The sequence below is a fragment of the Numenius arquata genome, chromosome 21 (assembly GCF_964106895.1).
Source record: "Numenius arquata chromosome 21, bNumArq3.hap1.1, whole genome shotgun sequence".
Lineage (NCBI taxonomy): Eukaryota > Metazoa > Chordata > Aves > Charadriiformes > Scolopacidae > Numenius > Numenius arquata.
Window position 1 is genome coordinate 7,031,349 of NC_133596.1, and position 20,313 is coordinate 7,051,661.

A 20,313-nucleotide genomic window follows, 5' to 3' on the forward strand; every position below is an offset into this window, starting at 1 on the left:
GCAAAACATCTTCCCTGTTTATTTGCAAGAAACATTTTGTTTAAAAAAATTACTTTTTAGTCTTGATCCAAGTAACACTGCAATCAGCAAACATTGTTAAACCAAAGTTCAGACAGGTTGGGCAGCCCCCCCTACACAGGAGAAGGGAGGAAAGATTTAAGAGCAAACTCTTTTAAAACTAGAATGCAACGTTTGCGTGAAACATCTCAACCAGGGCTTGAACATGTTGAAGAGGAAAACAAAATCAAGTGAAGCTGACGGTTCATCTAACAGAGGTCTCAGCTTTTAACTCCCACACATGGGTGACTGGTAGCCGGTGTCTCTAATTGGGAAATCGTTAACGCACGAGGATGCAGGACCCTTCCCCAGCAAGGGCAGCTCGTGGGGTGACAACCCAGCAGCGACGCCAGTGATGCCATGGGGCAGGAGCGGCAGGGGGTTTCAGACCCCACATGTTGGCTGCGCACACACCTCGGAGAGCTCGGCATTAACGGGGCACTAAAGCCAACAGCCAACCCCGGCCGCCGGGGCAGGAGGGTCCTACACTGGGCCAAAATCTACAGCCTTCAGCCCAGGGGGGTCTCCTCGCCCCCATCACCCTCACGGGCCCTCGTGCTCCCACGAGGCTGGCTGCTGCGTGTCCCTGTTTCTTGGAGCCCTGGGAGGGCTCAGCGGCACCGAGGGTTAACGCTCCTCCTGGAGCGAGGAAAAGGGCTTTGCAGCCAGGAACACTCACTATCCTGGGAATACTCATGGGAGCCAGAAGCCTGAGGGGAGCCTGCTCTGTGCTCTGTCACAAACCTGCGCTTGCCGATGACAAACAGCTGAGGAGCAAGGACACGGTCTCTAACCCAACCGCTTGGGGAAGAACACCAAAGCCCACCCCAAAACCCAGCCGTGGCAGGCCCTGCTGCCTAAAGCACCCCGAGCCTGCGCCAGGTACCCCACAGTGAGAGGCGAGGACAATGAGAACAGCCTCGGCCAAGCAAAGGTGTTGCCGATACAGATTATCATTCTTCCCTAACAAGAAGCCAGGCTCCCTTGGAAGCACACTCTGCATCTCCTGGGAGGGTACTGGTCTCTGCAGCTGAACCACCGCCCCCAGCCCTGATCTACTGCAGGGGGGACATCCCCGGGCCGGGGGGAGCGAGAGGCTCAGAGGGCACATGCCCCCAAGGATGAGAACCATCACGAGTCCCACAGCTCCCCTCGAACAGCACAACTCTCTCCCAGGCACTGTCCCAGGAGCGCACTGGATCCACCCCTGCAGCCTCAAAACCTCATTTTCTCCCAGTTTGTCCATCCTACATCCCAACAAGGGGACATGCACCAGAGGGAAGCATCACCAAGAGTTAAACATCTGGCCACCACACTGCAGCCGGCACTGAGCACTCCATGGGGAGCGTCCCCGTGTCCGCCATCTCTGTGTGTGGTCCCGGGGCGGACAGAGCCATGGGGAGAGCTGGAGCAGCCCGGGAAGGGGAAGCCTGGCTCGGAGCACCAGCTCCACGCCAGACACGAGCCGAAGGGTGGCCCAGGCTGTGACGCAGGCAAGCGAGAGGCAAGTCCCATGGCCAGGAGGCTAATGGCTCGGTGCTCAGGAGAGCAGCAGGCCCCACTGCTGGTGCTCGGGGAAGAGAGCCGAGCGCCCAGAAAAACAAACGTAGCAGCAGCCATGACTACATTCAGTGAGGGAACGTTCCCTCGCATTCAATAGTGTTTAATCTTCATCGAGCTCAACACAAATCAGTAGTGCAGCAATATAAATACAACCGAGGAAGTTAAAGCCTTTTGGCTTTCATAGCTCAAAAAAAAAAAAAAAAAAAAGAGCCAATGAAACAAGTTTCCAGTTTTTAAGTTAAACACAAAGGCAATAAACTGCCCACCCATCCACAGAGCAGCAGCAGCATCCTTCATGCCAGCAAGAGGCCGATTTCTGCCCGAGGACAGGGGTGCAACTCATGAAAGCAGCACGGTGAGATAAAGGAGCGGGTATAAAGGGCCACTACACACCTGTCTCCCAGAGCCACGTGGCCACTGGCTGCTGGCACTCACCACGCGATGCCCTCGGCCCCCAGAGATCCCTTTTCCACAGAGTGAAGGACACCAAGCTGCCAGCCAGAGGGAGCAGCCTGCTGCTGGGAACCGGAGATGTCAACCCCTCTTTGTCGGGCTTGTGCAAATTTTAAGGAAAAAAAAAAAAAAAAACAAACCAAACCCAAACCCCATAGTATATGGTGTTTCATAACTGAGATATGGTTAATGTCCAGGCTCATGGACGGCTTGGCGACCAACAGAAGGTGCTGGGGCCACTGAACATCTCACAGCTTTGGAATTAAGCCAGCCATCAGGGAGCAAAGGTGGGAGTCCCCTCCTGGCTCTGGTACCCAGCGGGAGAGGGGCTGCCCATCACCACAGACAGGGCAGCTTTCCACGTCCAAACAGGCACCGTGTCACCAACACTCCCAGCCAGAAAAGCCTGACAGTAATTTAGAACAGCTACAAACCCCTCTCCTACCTGCAAGCTGACAGAGGGTGACCACAGTGTTTAGATTCCCCCTCCTCTACACTCCCAGTGTATGTGAAAGGACAAGTCTAAATTAAAATAGTGCTTAAACCATTAGGGAAGATGGGAGGAAAAGAGAAGAAAGCCATCTGACAGCACAAGTAGCCCGTGGTGGCTACTGGAGCCTGAAGGGAGCTCAGAGCATAGCTCAAAGCACGGCCTTGACCTTCCTCCTCCAAGGAGCTCCCAAGGCCAGTGAGCTGGGAGTCCGTGAGCGATTCCCTCTGCAGTCTGAGGTGTGCGAGGAGGGTCCTGCGTGTTCACAGTTGCTCCGAGTGGTTCTGTCCTGTCCTGCCGCTCTCCAGATGCCAGCTCTGCCCTTTCCTGATGCTCCGCCTGGGGTTCACAGTTGCCTCCTCCTCCCTTTGATTTCCCTTCAAGTTCAAATTCAAGTACAACCAGTTTTAACTGAATGAAAAGAAACCCAACAAAGTTATTTTCTGTGAAACGAGTTAGCAGCGTTGTTCCTAATCAAACTGGCCTCCGAAGGCCCTTGTAGGATAGGGACGGGAATGGCCTTTCCCACTGAGCTCCAGCAAAAGGCCACCTGAGGGGAGCTATAGGATTTCCTCCCTCTGGTTCTTGGCTTTGAGCATCACTTGTCCGTTGCGCAAGGAGCCGTTCTGGCTACGGAGCAGCTTCCCTTTCTCACGGTCAGGCCAGGTGAAGATGGCTTCATCGCTGTCCAGTTCAGACTCAGAGTGCATCAGGCTGGTGTTGAGGACCTGGGCTTTCTGTCTACCGCCTTGGAAGGAGAGAGATTCCCAGGTTAAAAATACTTTTAATATTAGGCAACAACTTCACCTTATTCCATCCCCCTTTTAAGTCTCCTTTTTCTATCACATCAAAGGGGCGGCCTAATCAGACTTTCCTTTGTCTGTCACTCATTTCCTCAAATGCAGAAGCCAAAGCGATCCTGTTTCAGACACTTTGGCATGACAGAGGTCACACAGACACTCTGAGATAGTGCAAAGCACAACAAACAGATAAGAAAGCAAATTACATTACCAGAAGGGGCAGTGAGCACACAGGGCAGCTTTGTCTCCCCGACCTTGCTCGGGGCATTGCCTAGAAAGCTCTGAGGCCTAATGGCCACAGTAAAGAGAATATGCAGGTGTGAGAGGGAAAATCACTGCCTTCTTACTACCCTCCCTACTCTCATCTCTGCTTCTCTTGCCTGCAAGGGAAGAGAGATAAATTAGCAGGCTGAATTTAGATTAATGCACAAGGACAGAAGAGAGACGTTTACTGATATTGTCAGCAGAGGAAATATTTAAATTTAGCTTTTCCTTAATGGAGAAATGCAACATTTTCTCTGTTAGCAGAATGCTCCCTGGACATATCTAACAGGGAAAAAGACTTTAGTCAGCAGCCAGCCTCAGAAGAGGCAAGATGAGTTTAGTTACCAGAGAGCAAACGGTTGAGGCACATTTGCTACAGACTGCAGAACAACGAGCCCTTTATTTAACAGCAGGGCTCTTCTGCGTGCGGTGACAGATGGTCAGATTAAAGCCGAGTTGGGTGCTGAGGGAGGAAAAAACACCCAGGTTTTCTTCAAGGGTATGTATATTTGTGCAGTTGGGATGGCCGGGCTCTCATAAGAATTGTCTGATCAGCTCTGTGGCTGCAATGCCCTCCGACGCTGGCGGCAGGCACTGCTCACGTTGCTGGAACAGTGTTAAATGGGATAACACTGGGGTGAACAGTTATTTTTCCACCAGCAAACAAGGATGAGGGACTATTTTCCACATACAGTTAAAATAACCCCTCCTCTGAACAAAACCAGGACACACACTCTTATTTGAAACGTGTATTTCCGCAGCTGAAGTGCTCCCCCACATTTGGGGGGGGCTGTGTGTGCACATCCCTTCCCGGTCACTCGGCAGGTGACCAGGGCTCGGTTCAGGTATCAGATACGATCGCAGCAAAAACGCTCCAGCCTGAAATAACTCAATGATCTTTGCAAAGCACCTGACAAGCACTCTCGAGGACAGCCGTGCGGAGAGGAAAATGCTGGCTAAGAACATTGGAGACAAACGAGTGCCTCTCTGGAATGGGCCAATGGCTACATGGCCCACTGAGGACTTCATGGGTCTCCCCCCTAAGATAAGCATCTGCTTCCCGGAAAAAATCAGAGGATGAGCTAAAATGTGAAACTTTCAGAGCCTGATTGATGCTCACAAAGACGAGAATGAATAAATTTATGAACAAGTCATTTGGGGTGGGAGAATATGAGAGCAGAGATAAGCATCGCTCTCCCTGGGCCATGAGTATCTTCAGGGTGCTCGGTGCCCCTTTGCTTACAAGCCAAAGTCACCCAGTTTAGTGAACAGCTTTGTGACGCTGAATGCACGCTCTGCTGTAGAGCAAGGCCAAGGAATTGCGTATTGGCAAGAAGGAAACTACCTGAACAGAGCGGAAAACTTTCAAGCAAAAGAAGTTATAGTCAAGAGCCAGTTTTGAGCTTCCTGGATCAGGCTGGTGTCTGCACAACTTAAACGCGTCCACTTCTACTCCTGTGATAGGAAGTGGAGACATCAGAACCAGGCCAGTCTCATCCCCAATTTCTAAACCAAAGGGTTAGATAACTTGACTAAATACCCTGCCTACAGAGCTGAAACAAGCTCTTGGATCTTCTGAGACTCGCCTGTCAGTGCCTAACATCACGTTTGTTTCACTCTGTGATTTTAAGTCTACTGAGGAAGAGTGTTCTTAGTCAGCATTCTGCAAACGCTGAGCTCTTCCCTCTCATGTCTTACCTGCTTTGGGATTTGGTTTCAACTCCAGGCTTTCTTGATCCGTTGCATCCAAAATCTTGTATTTGCTTTTTCTTTTGGATTTTCCTTTTCGTCTAAAGGGGAAGAAAGGGAATTAAGAGGCAGGCCACTTCTAAAAAAGCTGGAACTAAAAAACAACTCTGATCTTCAAAGCCAGAGTACTTGCTTATTTCAGATTATGCTCATATCACAAAGCAAAACGTTAAAAACGTTGCTTTAGTTGCACATTTACAGGCTAATCCAAGTCTTGCTTCTTAACTGAACCCAGAGTTCTTGGACTTCAACGTTCCACATGAAACACTGAGTGACAAAACCTAGCATCCCAGGGCTACTGAGACCTGCTGGGACGATGGCTTTGAATCTTTCACCTCCTAATGCAGCTACTCGGCTCTGAAGCACCGATACAGTGGGGGTTATGGCCTCAGTCCCACCTCTTGCAACAGCAGATCACCATCCAGGATAAGATTCCAAAGGCAACCACAATGACGAAAGATGCAATGATCACATACAGCACACTCCACTCTGAAAGCAAAACACCCCAGAGAGAAAGACGTTTTGGCAGCTCATACAGTTGACAGCGTGCGCTTTACATGACTGTTCTTGGGCAAGGAAAAGGAAGGCCTGACCCTTTGCAGAATGAGAGGCTAATTCTGACAGCACCACTAACACCTACAGAAGTCAGAGGCTTGAGATCCAGTGTGCGGACTCGCTCACAAGGGCATTTTTCAATGTGTGTTGATTTATAAAATTTGCTTTACCATGGCAGGAAAGTCTCTGCAGGGGCACGACAGAAGAGCTGTGATTTATACACTAAGAATGGACTCGACTCTTAGTGAGTGTTCACCGAGAGTGTCTGAAGAGGAGTCACTTCCCCACCAAGCACCTCCTGCCTAGAAGGAATGTGTGGTGAGACCAGGGCAGGGACTGTCTCCTTGTGTGAGCACCACGTCAGAGACACTGGGGGAAAGTGTTACTGCCCTGGGTTTCAAACACTGTTTACATTCCCAAGGTGAACAATCCCAAGGGGGCCGTACGTACCACAGTTGCTTTCGCCGTCCCCCATCTGCACCCTGATGAAGTTCTCCATCCAGAAGGGGTCACAGATGCACCGCTTGGTGAAAGAGTCACAGCGCCCGTGCTCGGAGCAGTTCAGCTGACATGCTAGGGACCAAAACCAACAAGGTGAACTAAGCGACTTGCACGCGAGGCAAAAATGGGACAGTACAGATCAATGCCACCAACCCTCCCAGGCTCTGACTTGAGTCTCGTCACTCTGGAGCTCATCCTCTTGGCTTAGCCATAGGAAGTGCAAACATAAGCACCCAGGTCTCATGCCAAAGCAAAACGTCCTGCTTCACTAACAACTGAACACACAATAACATGCTGAGAAAATTTTGCCTAACAAATCAAGTTATGGAACTTGTATATTTGTTCAGTAAATGTTTTTACATAAGAGTTTGATTTTCAAATTCAAACCCAGCCCATGAGACAGACAAGAGACAAATAGATCCTTTACAGGGACCAAACAGAACCGAAGAGTGGCTTTTGAAGGCCACAAAATCATAAGATCAGGAAGTCATGAAAATAATTACTTTACATAACTCTAATTTAAAATATCTAACTGATCAGCACATGATCCTCATAGGATGGAGCTCAAACAAAAAAAATCAGCGCTAATGTAAACTTGTAAAAAACCGAAGGGAAGCATTTCCTTCAGAGTGATGTACGTGCTGGAGAGGAAATCAGTACGTTCACAGCTACAAGATCTGTGGTTTTAGTGTTTTCATTCTGACGCTCATTTCATTGGCTGTCTTCCATTAACACTGTATTTTAGTTTCACAAGTATCAACCTGCTTTTGATTTTGTGAATTCTTATCTTCCCAGCAACATTACAAGGAACCACTTATTTATATGAAATTGAATAGTGAACAGACAGAATCAGTTGGGAAATAACTGATTATCATATAGGCCAACAGACTTATTTTTCTGTTTCCCATTTCCTAACACATGAAAGCTACTGGAGTGAGTGTATGTCTGTGCCCATGCAGGTGTTTGCAGCACACACAAAGGTCATTATTCTTGCAGGCACCTGAGAAGAAGGGAAAAGATGTTACCTTGTACCCCAGTGACTCTTACTTACTGACTGTGTTGATTTCTAGGGCCCGGAAGATGAGGAAGTCTGACTGTTGTTTCCGTAGCTCGTTTTTTAGCGTCCAGGCTACCTCTCGTCCTTTGAATATCTGATGGGGAGGCTGGTTCTGTACAAAAAACACCATCTTCGTGCTGGAAGTCAGACAAAAACGATTATCTGCTGCTTCTCCAAACATCGGGCAGAGAGCCATTCTCCCCACTCTGTCATTAGACGGACTTATTCGGAATCCCAGATTTATGTGAAGACCAGACTTCTGTCTCCATCTTGGACGCAGTAACGTTAGACCCGGTCACACAGCAGAAAACCCTTTGGGACATCTGATCTGACATATTTTCAAAGCTAGGGCTGGACTCTCCTTGAGTTTGCTAATGGTTTTGTCAAGGCTAGTTACAAACACCATCAAGTACATTTTCGCATGTTCATGCTTAGTATGAAATTCCCCAAAACTTTAACATCCTGCCATTTTCATAATCTCCTCCCTCCCTCACTGTGGGATCCTTAGACCTTACTACACAAGGAACTTGGGGGCTCACTTAACAGAGCTCCAGCATCAGAGAAGACAGTGAAGGGTTACAGCCTTTTGCAAAAGTTAGTTTGAATGCACAAGGTGTTATAGCCAGAAAAAAGCACAGGTGTAGAGGATTCTGCATCTTTTATTGCATTAGCTTTATGACAGAAGAACTTGCTCCCCTAGGCTTGCTACCCCTGCAGAGCCCCGTGTATCCTTCAGATTCACAGAAGGATGCATGGATGTTTCAGATTTATTATTACCAGTGAGCCCATGAGTCAAAAGGATATTAGTGAAGCCCTCAGAGTATGTGAAAAAAAACAGCAGCCGGGGGAAAAAGATCATTTTTAAACAGTACAAGTTACTTTGATAGTTGAGGCAAAAATGGGATCTTAAAGCCATCTGTCAGGAAAATAATCTCTGCTCACTTCCTGCTCTTCTGTCTTCTTAATACACATATAAACAGATGAAGCACTAATTACAAGAATCCCTTCCCTGCCTTACTCAGTGAAGAACAATAGCAACTGGGCTGGTCACAGCAGAGACAGAAAGGTAGGATTACAGCAAAGTGCTGGCTGAGCTCTTTAGCTTTGCACGGACGATGAATTCTCATTTTACTGCTACAGCAGGCAACGTGGACACGAAGGAATCGATACATTACTGAACTCAGGAAAGCCTAAAGGATAACTGCAGATTTATTGCTGACTTGCTGCGTGACTTTAAGCGTGTCCCTTAAATCTTTTTCAGTGCTTTATCTATCTTAAAGCTACTCCGTTTTTAGCAAAAATTAAGTGCAATATCACACTTATTTTAGCAGACTACCACTCTGCCCTTGATGAGCTTGTTGCCATGCCCCTCACAGGCATGTTCAGGCATCCTCAAACACCCCTGCAGTAGTGAGGGGCTGCTGTTAGTACAGGGACATGTGTGACAATGCCACAGTGCCAGTTGCTGAAGTTTTCTGCAGAACAGTGAATTTCCCAGCCCAGCCATTTGTACCAAGGTGAAAAGGTAAACTCTGTTGGGTACTTTCATGCCAAAGCAGGACGGTCAGGATCCAGCCGGGCTAAACCATCCCTTGTATGACTTTGTGGCTGCTGGGCTCGGGGCTGAGCAACACTGACCAGGCAGCCAACGCCACCCTGGCCCTCAGCCGTGGCTATAAGCAAACCTCCTCTTGTTTAGAAGAGGCCAGCTGTAGTTTATCATAAGCTGAATAGCAATCAAACCCAAGTTTTCCTTATCTCTTCCAACAAAAATTACATTTGTTTTCAACATTTCATTTTAGGTAAAGCTAATGTCACACTACAAAAGCTGGCTGCTGCCAAGGAGGCTGCTGCACCACCTCCTCTGGGGTGGCCTGTTTCACCAAACCACTCGTGTACCAAGCCCCGTTATCTGTCCTGTTGCAAGTCACAGCTGTAGAACACCCTTCAGATAATCCTCACAATTTTCAAAACCAAATTAGATTAGTTCTTATTTACAGATTTGAGAGCAAAGACATTAGCAGCAGCAAACAGCGTTTGAAGGCAATGCACTGTCTCCAGAGGGGAAAGACACCCAGGACCTGCTTGGCAACACACCTTCTCTGACCTGAGCAACCAGGAATAGCTATTTTACGCAACATCTCCACATGCCCGATCTGCTTCCCAAGAGTAAATACCTCTTGGTTTACTAAACCTTCCAGCAATCCCCCTCCAGGTGCTCTCACAGAAAACCCTACCTTTGTTCAGTGTAGGGCTGGATCTTCTGCACGGTGATGTCTGAGTCAAGGACCCCCAGCAGGACACCTATTTGTCGGATGAACATCCCCTTCTGCCTCTCAGTCAGCTGGCTGACGTTAACATCCAGAATCATCTCCACAAGGTTATTTTTCCTAGGATCTAGTGAGAAGGTAGATAATACAGATCTTAGAACTTCTGTTTAATAATCTAGGTGCAAGTCAGGTTTCTATTATCTTTCCAGGATCTTTGAACACAAAATTACAGAATCTCAGTGTAGGAAGGGATACAAGTCTATGACTTTTCACAGGTAATGGCAACAGTAAGAGTGAGCCCCAGAGAACCACATGAAAATACAATCACATCCCCCAAAACTTCTGACCTTTTACAGTTCTGAGCTGGACTAGACTACACATTTTAATCTCAGTACACTGTAGCCAGACAGAGGGCTTGCTAGGGCACTCCAGGGAAACGTGGTGCAGCACAAACACCAGGCTCACCAGGCTTGACTTCCACCGTGCTCCTTTCCACATCACTCTCTCCTTTGGCATCTGTTACTCTGAGGTGGAATGTGTAGGTCCCTTCTACCAGATTGGACAGGAGAAGGACAGGATGATGGTCTGAATTATTTAAGACTTCCTGGATGGCAGAGCAAAATAAGTATCAGGAAACAAAGGATCAAACCAGCATGATATATCATCATACTTAAGGATCACTAAAAGGTAAAAGGTGCATCGATCAGCTTTACATTTCCTCAGGAGCCATCAATGCTACCTCTCACTGACTTTTGTGATGCTGCAGGCTTGCCATTTAAAAAAGAACCCTCACCCCAGCTGCAGGGCTCCCCTCGTCCCGGGTCCACAAGTAGCTGACAATTCCCTTATCATCAGAGGACTTGGATCCATCCAGCTCGGCTGTATTTGTGGGGAGGGTGATGACAACGTTACCAGCAATCTTCGCAACTGGCGGCTTGTTTATCTCTAAGCAAACAGAAAGAAAGCAGCTGGAGAAAAATCTGGTAAAGCCCAATCAAAACCTACAGCATTATATTTCCACTGTAACCCAGAAATCCCCATCTGACTCTGGGGGAAGAGAAGGGAAATAACACACTGTGGTATTCAGCTGAAGATACTGTTCCTCCAGAAAGGGGTAAACCCCTGATTCAAATAAGGCCATTTTAGAGCTCTCCACATTATTTTTCACCCATTCCTTATTCTATTTGTGCCTCTGAGCACAGGATTTGCTGAAGTCTCAGAAATAACCTGTGTCTCCAGCAGCTCTGTCACAGCCGGACGTACCTTCTTTGACAATGACGTTGACCGAGCTCTGGCTCTGCAAGTTCCTCTCGTCTTTAACCGTCAGAGTAAACTCATAAGTCCCAACTTGAAGGCCTGTTACAGTGGCAATGCTGCTGTTGGCGTTCTCCAGCTTGACACCATCTGGGCCCCTAACCAAAGCACAAGAGGAAGAGTTTAAGTTTTCCGCAGACTGTGGGAACAAGCCTCACACCAAACAGGAGGCTCAAGCAGAGCTTATGGGGATGCAAACAGACAGTTGTCTGCAAATACTGAGCCCACTACAAAAAGCAAAATTATTTTCTCCTGTTACAGTAAGATAATCAAAAGAGTAAGTGCAGCACTCAGAACAAAAAGCATAATTTCTGGGGGTTTAGTGGTTTGGTTATTTTTAAACCAGGGGAGCAATGATACCAGCATTTAAGTAGTGTGTACAAAAAGTGGTACTTTCAGCAAAATTGGTTTGTGAACTGCACAATAAGGCAATTTTTTAAAGAAAAGGTAGAGAGCAAAAGTAGTTCCTTCATTTAAAAGAGCTTTGCAGAGACTTTGCATTAGCAAAAAGAAAAAACTACTGCAAGTCGTTCAAGGCTTTTTCCCCTGAATTCCCTAAAGCACTTCAGGGAATCATAGTCTGAAGGGAAGCACGACAACGAGAAGAGCAGGGCTCTGCCTCATTCCAACATGCTGCAAAAGGACCAAGTTAGAAGGTCTTGCTGTTATTTGATTACAAGAGTCAGTCTCTTCACTCAGCCAAGACCACACTACACTGCTGTGATTTGAACGTGGCCTGTCTCCCTCGCATGCCACGGCCACGCTGAGAACAGGAATCAGGCCCCGAGATGAAGGCAAAGGTATTTCTAATGCTTAAAACTCCACCTCTTCCCAATGAAACATAAATCCTTGTCTCATTTGAATCACTGGTAAAGCTTATCAGGCCCGATGCGAGCAGGATTTAACACACAGGAATTATGTAGCCATGTGTCTTGTTTTCAATGAAAGACTGAGATACTTGCTTAAGAACAGTCTGGAAGACGATACGCACCGTGTTTTTTCCCAGAGGAAGGAGACTATCTTCTGGTCATCTGAGCTCTTGCTGCCATCTAGAGTGGTGCTGTCCACAGGAAGAGTTAATTCTTTATCTGGACCAGCATCTGCCTTTGGGGGCTTATTGTTCTCTGAAAAAGGATTGCAGTATTTTTCATACACATGCCATAAAAGGCGGAGATTAAAACCCCAGCATTAAGAAGTTTCTCCATGATCCCTAGGATATTCTTGCCCATTATCTCAACCTTGTGCTCAGAGAAAGTGAGGTTAAAAGCAATTAAGAGTTCAGCTCAGTGCTTCATTCACACATCTGCAATAAAATGAGAACAAAATCTAGGAGTTGTGATTTTTGCTCTCGTTCTTTAAGAATTACGCCACTTTTCCTGCTCCTGTCCCAGGACCAAACACTGCAGGCAGAGGCAGCTGCTCGGAAACACAACCCTGCTGTTACAGTGGGATAACATCAATTAGACCCATTGTGTAAAAGGAGAGAACAGCCTAGAAAGGCAGCATTTCTAGAAACTTTCTTTTGTTGGTTTATCAGCCCAGAACAGGCTGAAATTAGAGCAGCTTTTCTGAAAGTAGCACAAAACTACTGTAAGATCTAGAGTCCGCTGGCAGATTGATGCTCACCTCCAACCCCCGGAATTGAAGTGGCAAAAGCAGGTAAAGGCAGCTTACCCGGCTGGACTATCACAGTGACCTCTGCGGTGGACTGGTGCCCAGCAGAGTCTGTCACTATCAGCTGGTACGTGTAATCACCTTCTTGCATGGCAGAGAGCTGCAAGACTGGTGTCCTCACCCCCTTTGAGAAAACATATTCATGTATTAAGAAGAATCCTTACACAGATGATGACAGAACAAGGCTAATGCCATACAGGTGTTCAGGACTTTTGAGATTCAATAGACAGCATCTCGAGCAAAACCTCTGGGGAGCCCTGTACAAATCATACCCATTGAGAACCAGATTCATGGACTTATTCCATAACCTTGGCAGTAGTAATAATCTTTAAATGAAAAATGATGACATGGAAAAGTGAGATACATGGGGGTGATCAAGTTGAGCTGAGACCTGCTGTATGGGACATCAGAATCCAGAGACATCAGGTTCCCATCCCTCTCAATCCCCCATTCTCCAGCACTATTTAAAACTGCATTGCTCGAGAAAGGAAACAGGATGCCAGTGAAAACCTCTGGCTAGACTGGTGCACCAGCTCAGCCACTACACCAATACCAGCTTCACGTGGGTTTCGTTTTAAGTATATATTTAAGCATCACATGCTTATTCTGTAGGATTATAAGAAACATTTGCTAACAGTTAAAAATGGTTTTATTAGAGAAAAAAAAAAAAGTCAGCTAGTGAGTAACCCAGGATGAGCACGGGAGGCCTGCACTGACCTGCATCTCCATCACCTTCCCTTTGCTGTTGGGGCTGAGGAGCCACTCGTAGCTGACGATGCTGTGATCGTCGGTGCTCTGGTTGCCGTAGAGGGTGATGGAGTTCTGAGGCAGGGTGATCACTTGGTTCGGGCCAGCGTTTGCCACTGGAGGATAATCCACCGCTTTGTTCACAGTCAGGTTTGCAGTGGTGGAGTTGCTGGCACCATCTGAGTCCACTACTGTTAGACTGGAGAGAGGAGTTAAAAAAACAGAGTGAAAGCAGTGAATAGTCACGATTATCAGAACTGACTACAAAACACTGGCTGGAGTTAACTGAAATGCAAAAGAAAAGTTAGAAACTTAAGACACTTAAGGACAGGATAGCAATTTTTTTTTTTCAGGAGTGAAAAAAGGTTTGAGGCAACTGTGCTTTTTTCTGAATAGAAACTTCTGCCGAATGCCCAATTATCAGCCTCAAAGCGATGCAAGAAATTCAACAGCCACATTCATCTCACTTGAAATCTACCGATTGCCAAGATAAAACCGTGCTAGTGAAAGATCATCCGCTCTCGCATACTCAGCTGTGAAGGAAAAGACCTCCCTGGGTCTGACCCTGCCTCCCAATAGCAGACTCTCGTTAACGCAGACACAGAAGTTCATTATTAACCCACACGTGGCCTGAACACAGGGTTCCTCGGGTAGGCTCATACCACAAAACAGAACTGCTTTTTCTAAATCTAGATCTGAACATCGATCTGATCCGATCATATACCAACTGCTTCAGAAGAAAACAGTGTTCAGGTATAGGTACTCGGGTTTATTTTATTTTAAATAGATCTGCTGATGCAGTGCATGGACATCACACCAAAATGCAGAGCAAAGGAAAACCACAGAACAAATATTAAAGTAAAACCAGCTACTATCTATTACTCAGGTACATGCAGAAAAAAATTAGGCCTCATGCACTTATCTGGGACAAACACACTGCATTTAAAAACTGGATGTAAGACTGCATTTCTTCCTAAGCCTTTACCCAAACAATTTAGATTTGACATTTCAAGAGACATTTTGTAGCTCTGGTAGAGCACACATTCCCTTCTGCCATCACCTTAAAGCAGTGCTACAACTCAGGAATAAGAAGTAGCTGGGTAGCTTATCTCTTCTGAAGTGAAAAGCTCTGAAACCACCTGAAAGTGGAGAGAGAACATCACAAAATAAGAGTTCTCTCCATCTTTTTTGTTTGGTTTTGAGGGTTTGGTCTTTTTTTTGGCTTGGTTTTGTTTGCTTGGGGTTTTTTGAAACCACACTAACACTTCAGAAATCTTGTAAACTTTACTCATAAAGGACGAGAACTGATCAACTCTTCCAGGTACAACCTACCTGAACGTGTAATTCCCGGGTACCAGATTGGTCAGCGTCAATATGGCAGTATCACTAGAAACCTTTTCCTCCCGCAAAGGGCCCTTCAGCTCTTCCCAGTGATAGCTGACAATTTTATCATCATCAGTGCTTTCTGTTCCAATTAGGGAAGAAAATACACGTAACAAGGAATTGGAAAACGATGCTTCACAAAAGCGGGATGTTTAGTCCCCTACTCCAACCCCCTCAGTCCCAGGTTTGCATGTGTGCTTGGGGAAGACAACACCTCCCCCCCCCAAACAAAACAAAACATTAAAAAAATAATATTAGTGGGGGGTAAGACAACTTGAATATATTTCAAGAAATTCCTGAAAAGCCCTAGTGCGGTCCAGGACGAGCAGAGGTGCTGTGTCAGCTCACTAATACGTTTGAAGCTCAACTCAAGAGGCCAGTAATTTTGACTGCTAGTAATTTTTTTTTATTCTAAGCAGCAACCTCTAAAGCTTTTCCTTTTTTTAGGAGATTGACTCAGGCCAGTGCCCTTCAAAAGGAAACACGGAGGTGCTGTCGTGCATGCATTCCCCTCTCCTGGCAAGAAAAACTGATTCTTTTCACTAAAGCGTGTTTGATAGTGTCACAGCCAGTTCCTCTTAAATTTAACCCAAAGTGCGAGCCCAGGAGCAAACGCACAGAAACCAGGCTTGCCAGACTACTGCATTTAACACAGCGGGTACTCACGGCTGCCATCGATAACCGTTGAAATGGTTGGCAGTGAAATCTCCTGGAACTGTGGGGACACGATGGCAACAGGGGGCTGATTCACCCGAGGCTCTGCAACAACAACCAAGCTCTTACAATGACATCTACAGGCAGACCACGATACAAAGCCCTGGCCAAGCAACTCCGCAAAAACTCTGCACTGGGAGCAGCAGGCAGAATATGTATTGCACATCCCCTTCTCTCTCCCCAGCCCTGTCTAACCCCTCAGTCCCGCAGTCAGTGAATCCAGAGAGGAACCCCAAGCGTGGAACTGCTGTGCCACACAGCTCCAGGACAGCCACCAAGCAGACTGACTGCAGAGAACTGCACAATCAACGGCAGTGATTCCTGCTTTCAGGAAGTTATACACCAAAGCGGGGAAACAGTGCCAAGGAAAGGGATTTAAAAGAGCAAGGAGGTGAAGTGCCACACCAGTGGCTCTGGAAACGCTGCACTGCATCAGTTCTCCCATACTGGGGCAAGCATTCAAGCACAGACCATTCTAACAGAGCAGCACCTACAGCTTCTTGCCAAAGTTTGGCTGCAGCTCTGAAAAATGAATGATTTTGCTGCACGCTGCCAGCTGCAGATTCACTGCTTATAAGGAAATGATCAGTAAGGGCATCCAAAAGGCCAGCCACACTCTCTTGCTAATTTAGGGAGAGCAAAACCACTTTTTTTGCCCACAAAGGTTGTAGAAAAAGTCTTGCTGCAGTGTGCAAAATAGTCTTTTTTGCATAAAAGGAGATGCAGAACCTGTGGTTCCCTCTTTACACAGGCCATCTAAGAGTGAGAGCTGGTGGGACAGTCAGCACAAGCTGCTGTATCTACACCAGCTCATCTGCAAACCATGTCTTACAGCAAGGAATGAGATTTGACTTAACCTGCCTGTGGTTGGGAGCGATATTCTTTACTGGACAGGGAAGAAAAGAACCTCCAAAGGAGCTTCAAAGCTCTGGCTTCCCTTCATTTTTTGCTCCTGCCGCTCTAAGCTTTTTACCCGGTTACAGCTAGTTTTTATTGAAGCAGTGGCTTTCCAGGGTGAGGCATTTGCTAAGCACTTTTGTATCAGTATCCAGCTCTTCTATTGAGCGGTTGGCCTGTATGCAGGACAGCAGAAACAGCTACGTGTATTAGCAGTAGTTTCAGATCTCAGGAAATGACCTAATACACATACATATATCTGGAGTTCACAGCACAACGAGTTTTCACTACGTTAAACCAGGGTCCAGTCAAATAAGCAAAATACACCATGATACAGGTATCAGAGAGAGATGAAGTTAAGGAAAGACACAATTCCACCCACTCACTTGGATTCACAGTAACATTCACGTAACCCTCTCCACGTGCGTTTTCCCCATCAACGACGACTTTGAATTCATACAGACCAACGGTAAGCTGGAAGGAAACACAAAAGATTATTTACCTTCAGGATGGCAGCACCTTGTTCAGGAGCTATTAGAAGGTCAAGTTACAATGCGTTGGCACAGAAATACATTAGCAGCATAAAACAGGCAATTATGCCTCAACCTCTGCACACACAGCGAGGGATGGTTTCCATGCCAAAATGGTATTACGTATCTTTTAGTTTACAATGGCTGTGCAGAAACCAAAGACCAATATTTCTTTCTGCCACAGGATTGTCAGTCAAGCTTTATTTTCAAGCAACAATAGGCAAACAGAAGAGAGATAAGAGAGATTAGTTCAGGTTGTCTGGCCAGAGGAATCTGTACGAGCAGATTGCTTTTGAGATGAGAAAGGCTGTATGTAAGAGAAGAAAATCTCTTCTTGTGTGTTTTGACAAAGGAAAGAATTTCTTCTCTTCCTTCTAGGTGACATGACTCAGGCAGTCACCCCTTCATCATCCACTGCTGAACCAAGAAGAGAGAGCGAAGGACTAGGTGCTGGACAACAATCATGGTATCCAAAAGGCTGAAACCCTGAGAGAGACAGACACGCTCCTTTCAAAGGGCTTTTCTCTGCATGACATTGTCACTAGAGCCTGTAGATTTCTTCCAAGCGCAGCACAATCCGAGATGCTCAAAGGAATCTCTCAAATACAGAACTGTATATCCACATAATATTTAAAGCTATTCCCTTGTTAAGAATCCCCAAGTGCAGAAACCAGCAATTCTTTCACTGTTAGAACTTGTCTGAAAGCAGCAGCCAGGGACCTGCTAGGAGGCAGTCCATAGCTCTCAGTAACAGAATCAGCGAGTCCCTTTTCCAGTGGGTAAGTGCAAGGCTTCACACCTAAACAGACCACCAGAACCTTTCAGTAGCAGAAACATTCACAACCCTTTGTTAATGTTAAATTGTGCCATTTGTACAGCTCGACACACTGCTCGTAGGCAGCTTTTAGATCCTGAAATCAATTTCTTCTTTCCCTCATGCCAGATCAATCTCCTTTTTTATAAGAGACTTAGAAGAGGGCTTGCAGTCAAACTTTGGCTGCCTGCCCATCACGCAATTTCCTATTCATCCCGAAATCACACACGAGTCTCTCCTGGCTGCCAGGGTCCTCGTCTTCTTCACTTGGCATTTCACACAACAGGATACTAAGCAGCAAAAGCTTTACCTTAGATAACTTAAGGGTCTGGGAGTGCTTCCCTTCCATTTCTCCACTGTAGTCTTTTGGATGAGTAATCAATTCCCACTCATAGGAGTAAGTGGTTCCTGAAAAAAACAAAGTCCAGATGTTAGTTTTTAGAAGACTGCCTTTCTGCCATGCTAAATAAAAGCAAAGGTATTAAACATTTACAAGGCACATTCTGCTGCACTATGGAGAAATGAGACAGCTTGGAATTTGGGCTGCAGCTTTTTGGGAATATTCCCAGGAAAAGAGACAATCTGTGCTTCTAAACACATTTACTCTGGAGCCAAAACCCATCTTTCAGCCTCTAAGGCATTAAAGAGCTTTGGAACAACCACAGCTCCAGGATAATAAGAGAGAAAAATTGGTGCCCTCAAATCCTGCAGACACACCGTAATGCCAGTTTTTGAAGAGGAATGCATCTCAGCCACCTCTGCTGCTGCACAACACCCAACACGCTTGCCTCTCCCTGCGCTCTCCCGCCGCCATCGTGGACAGAGCCATAGACAAGGACTTTACAAATACTTGTGAACAATTTGCACGATGAAATGAGGAGCGTATAGAAACGTGTTCCTCCGCATGTCAACCCCCCCATCAGATTGCAATCCACCAAATGAGAGACCACTTGCTAAGACAGCTTGTCACCTATCAGCAGGTATCATGAATAGATGCTGAAGCTCCACTGCTTCCTCACACACCACTTAGAGTACGCCATCACCCAAATCTAATGACTTTGTAACATTTCCAATGTTTTTTGTGTCTTGCTATTTTCTGTGAGAGGCAGCACAGGATGAAAGATTTCTACAGGAAAGTGTTCTCTGACAAAAGACATTGTCAAGACTGTCCTTATTTAATGCTGTATATATCGCCTATTTGCCATTTCACCACCCTAAGCCCTTAGCAGAATTCCCAGGGAAGCCTTACGAGGTGGTGGTTCAGGAAGCACAAACGCATTCAGCTGAACTTCATTCTTTGGCAGGGTCACTTCGACACTGTCTCCAGCGGAAACCACCAGCTCCTTCATAACTGAGAGGGAGAAGCACAGAATTGAAAGAGGAAGAGGAAAAAAAATAAATTAGATACATACATAAAAACAGCCTTGACTTCAGAGCCTGTGGAATAGAAACCAGCCACAAATGGCTGTATTTTGTAAACACCCTGTCACTCAATACAGCTGCCGTTTCAGGTTTCTCATTGTTAATGCAAAAGCACTAATGGTGTTTTACAATTTTAAGACAAGCCCAAAATTACTCAGTCATCTCTCTCTCTTTGCAGATACTGTGCAGCTCCTGCTCCTTTTTTCTAAGAGCCGAAATGTGACCCTCGGGCACTGCATGGGGGAATCTTCACCTGCAGCCTCATGGCATAGCAAGACAAACACCGCTACTCACCAAACTGCCATTTCAGGTCTTCACAAATATATGAAGAATCCACGGTATTTCTTTTTTGAAAAACTGCTTGGGGACTAAGATTTTTTTTTTTTAAAAAAACTGCATAGCTACCACGCTGAGCATGGAAACTCAAAATACAAACCTGTTCCTTTTATTTATATTTTCTTTTCAATCCCTGCTTAAGCATTTTCTTGCCATTCTATTTCAAATAAATCAACATGTAGCTTGTTCTTAAAAACTACAAAACTATGGTCAATGGTGCAATGGCTTGTCAACAAAACCTGAGCAGATGACACTTGCTGGAGCAGCTGGTCCTCACCTGGTGTGGTGGCAGTAGTACTTAGGGACTCAGCAGTGTTGGTCTGGACTGTAGAAACACTGCCATTTGTGGGAACTCCACTTGGCACAGAAGTAGCTGCCGGCATCTTCGTTGTGCTTTTCCCTGGCATGGGGCTGACTGTGGGCAACGCATCTGAGGAATGAGGATGGAGCGAAGCATCATCCGTCTGCCCAGGCTTCTCCATCTTCCCCGTGGCAGTCAAGCCCTGTGCTGAAGCGCTGGAGAACGTAGCCAACACTGACGGTGCGGGTGCAGATGTTCCTGTCTGGATCTGTGAAGAAAAAAGTTGTCTTAGCTTGAATTCTGAAAGTCAGTTTTGTTTTACTGTGCCACGCTTCACCTCCTTCAGTTAGGGAGGCTGAAAAGCCCCTGGTTTGTTTTTCCCAGAAGTAGGATGTTTTACTGCTTCCCTTTCTCTCTTTACA

The 20,313-nt window shown here is 46.3% G+C and overlaps 1 protein-coding gene across 1 annotated transcript in view; it reads right to left on the minus strand.

The window, feature by feature from the left end:
- Positions 1-20,313, minus strand: part of KIAA0319L (KIAA0319 like) — a 30,445-nt gene continuing 10,132 nt past the window's right edge. The window contains exons 3-20 of the mRNA XM_074161862.1: positions 19,868-20,159; positions 19,082-19,183; positions 18,143-18,240; positions 16,875-16,962; positions 15,544-15,636; positions 14,827-14,959; positions 13,465-13,693; positions 12,748-12,871; positions 12,065-12,197; positions 11,023-11,171; positions 10,553-10,704; positions 10,225-10,363; positions 9,727-9,886; positions 7,484-7,626; positions 6,382-6,504; positions 5,775-5,865; positions 5,326-5,417; positions 1-3,311 (exon numbers count right to left, since the gene is read on the minus strand). Coding sequence (XP_074017963.1) covers positions 3,124-3,311; positions 5,326-5,417; positions 5,775-5,865; positions 6,382-6,504; positions 7,484-7,626; positions 9,727-9,886; positions 10,225-10,363; positions 10,553-10,704; positions 11,023-11,171; positions 12,065-12,197; positions 12,748-12,871; positions 13,465-13,693; positions 14,827-14,959; positions 15,544-15,636; positions 16,875-16,962; positions 18,143-18,240; positions 19,082-19,183; positions 19,868-20,159 — 2,529 coding nt within the window. The 3' untranslated portion in view covers positions 1-3,123. The remainder of the gene's footprint in view (positions 3,312-5,325; positions 5,418-5,774; positions 5,866-6,381; positions 6,505-7,483; positions 7,627-9,726; positions 9,887-10,224; positions 10,364-10,552; positions 10,705-11,022; positions 11,172-12,064; positions 12,198-12,747; positions 12,872-13,464; positions 13,694-14,826; positions 14,960-15,543; positions 15,637-16,874; positions 16,963-18,142; positions 18,241-19,081; positions 19,184-19,867; positions 20,160-20,313) is intronic.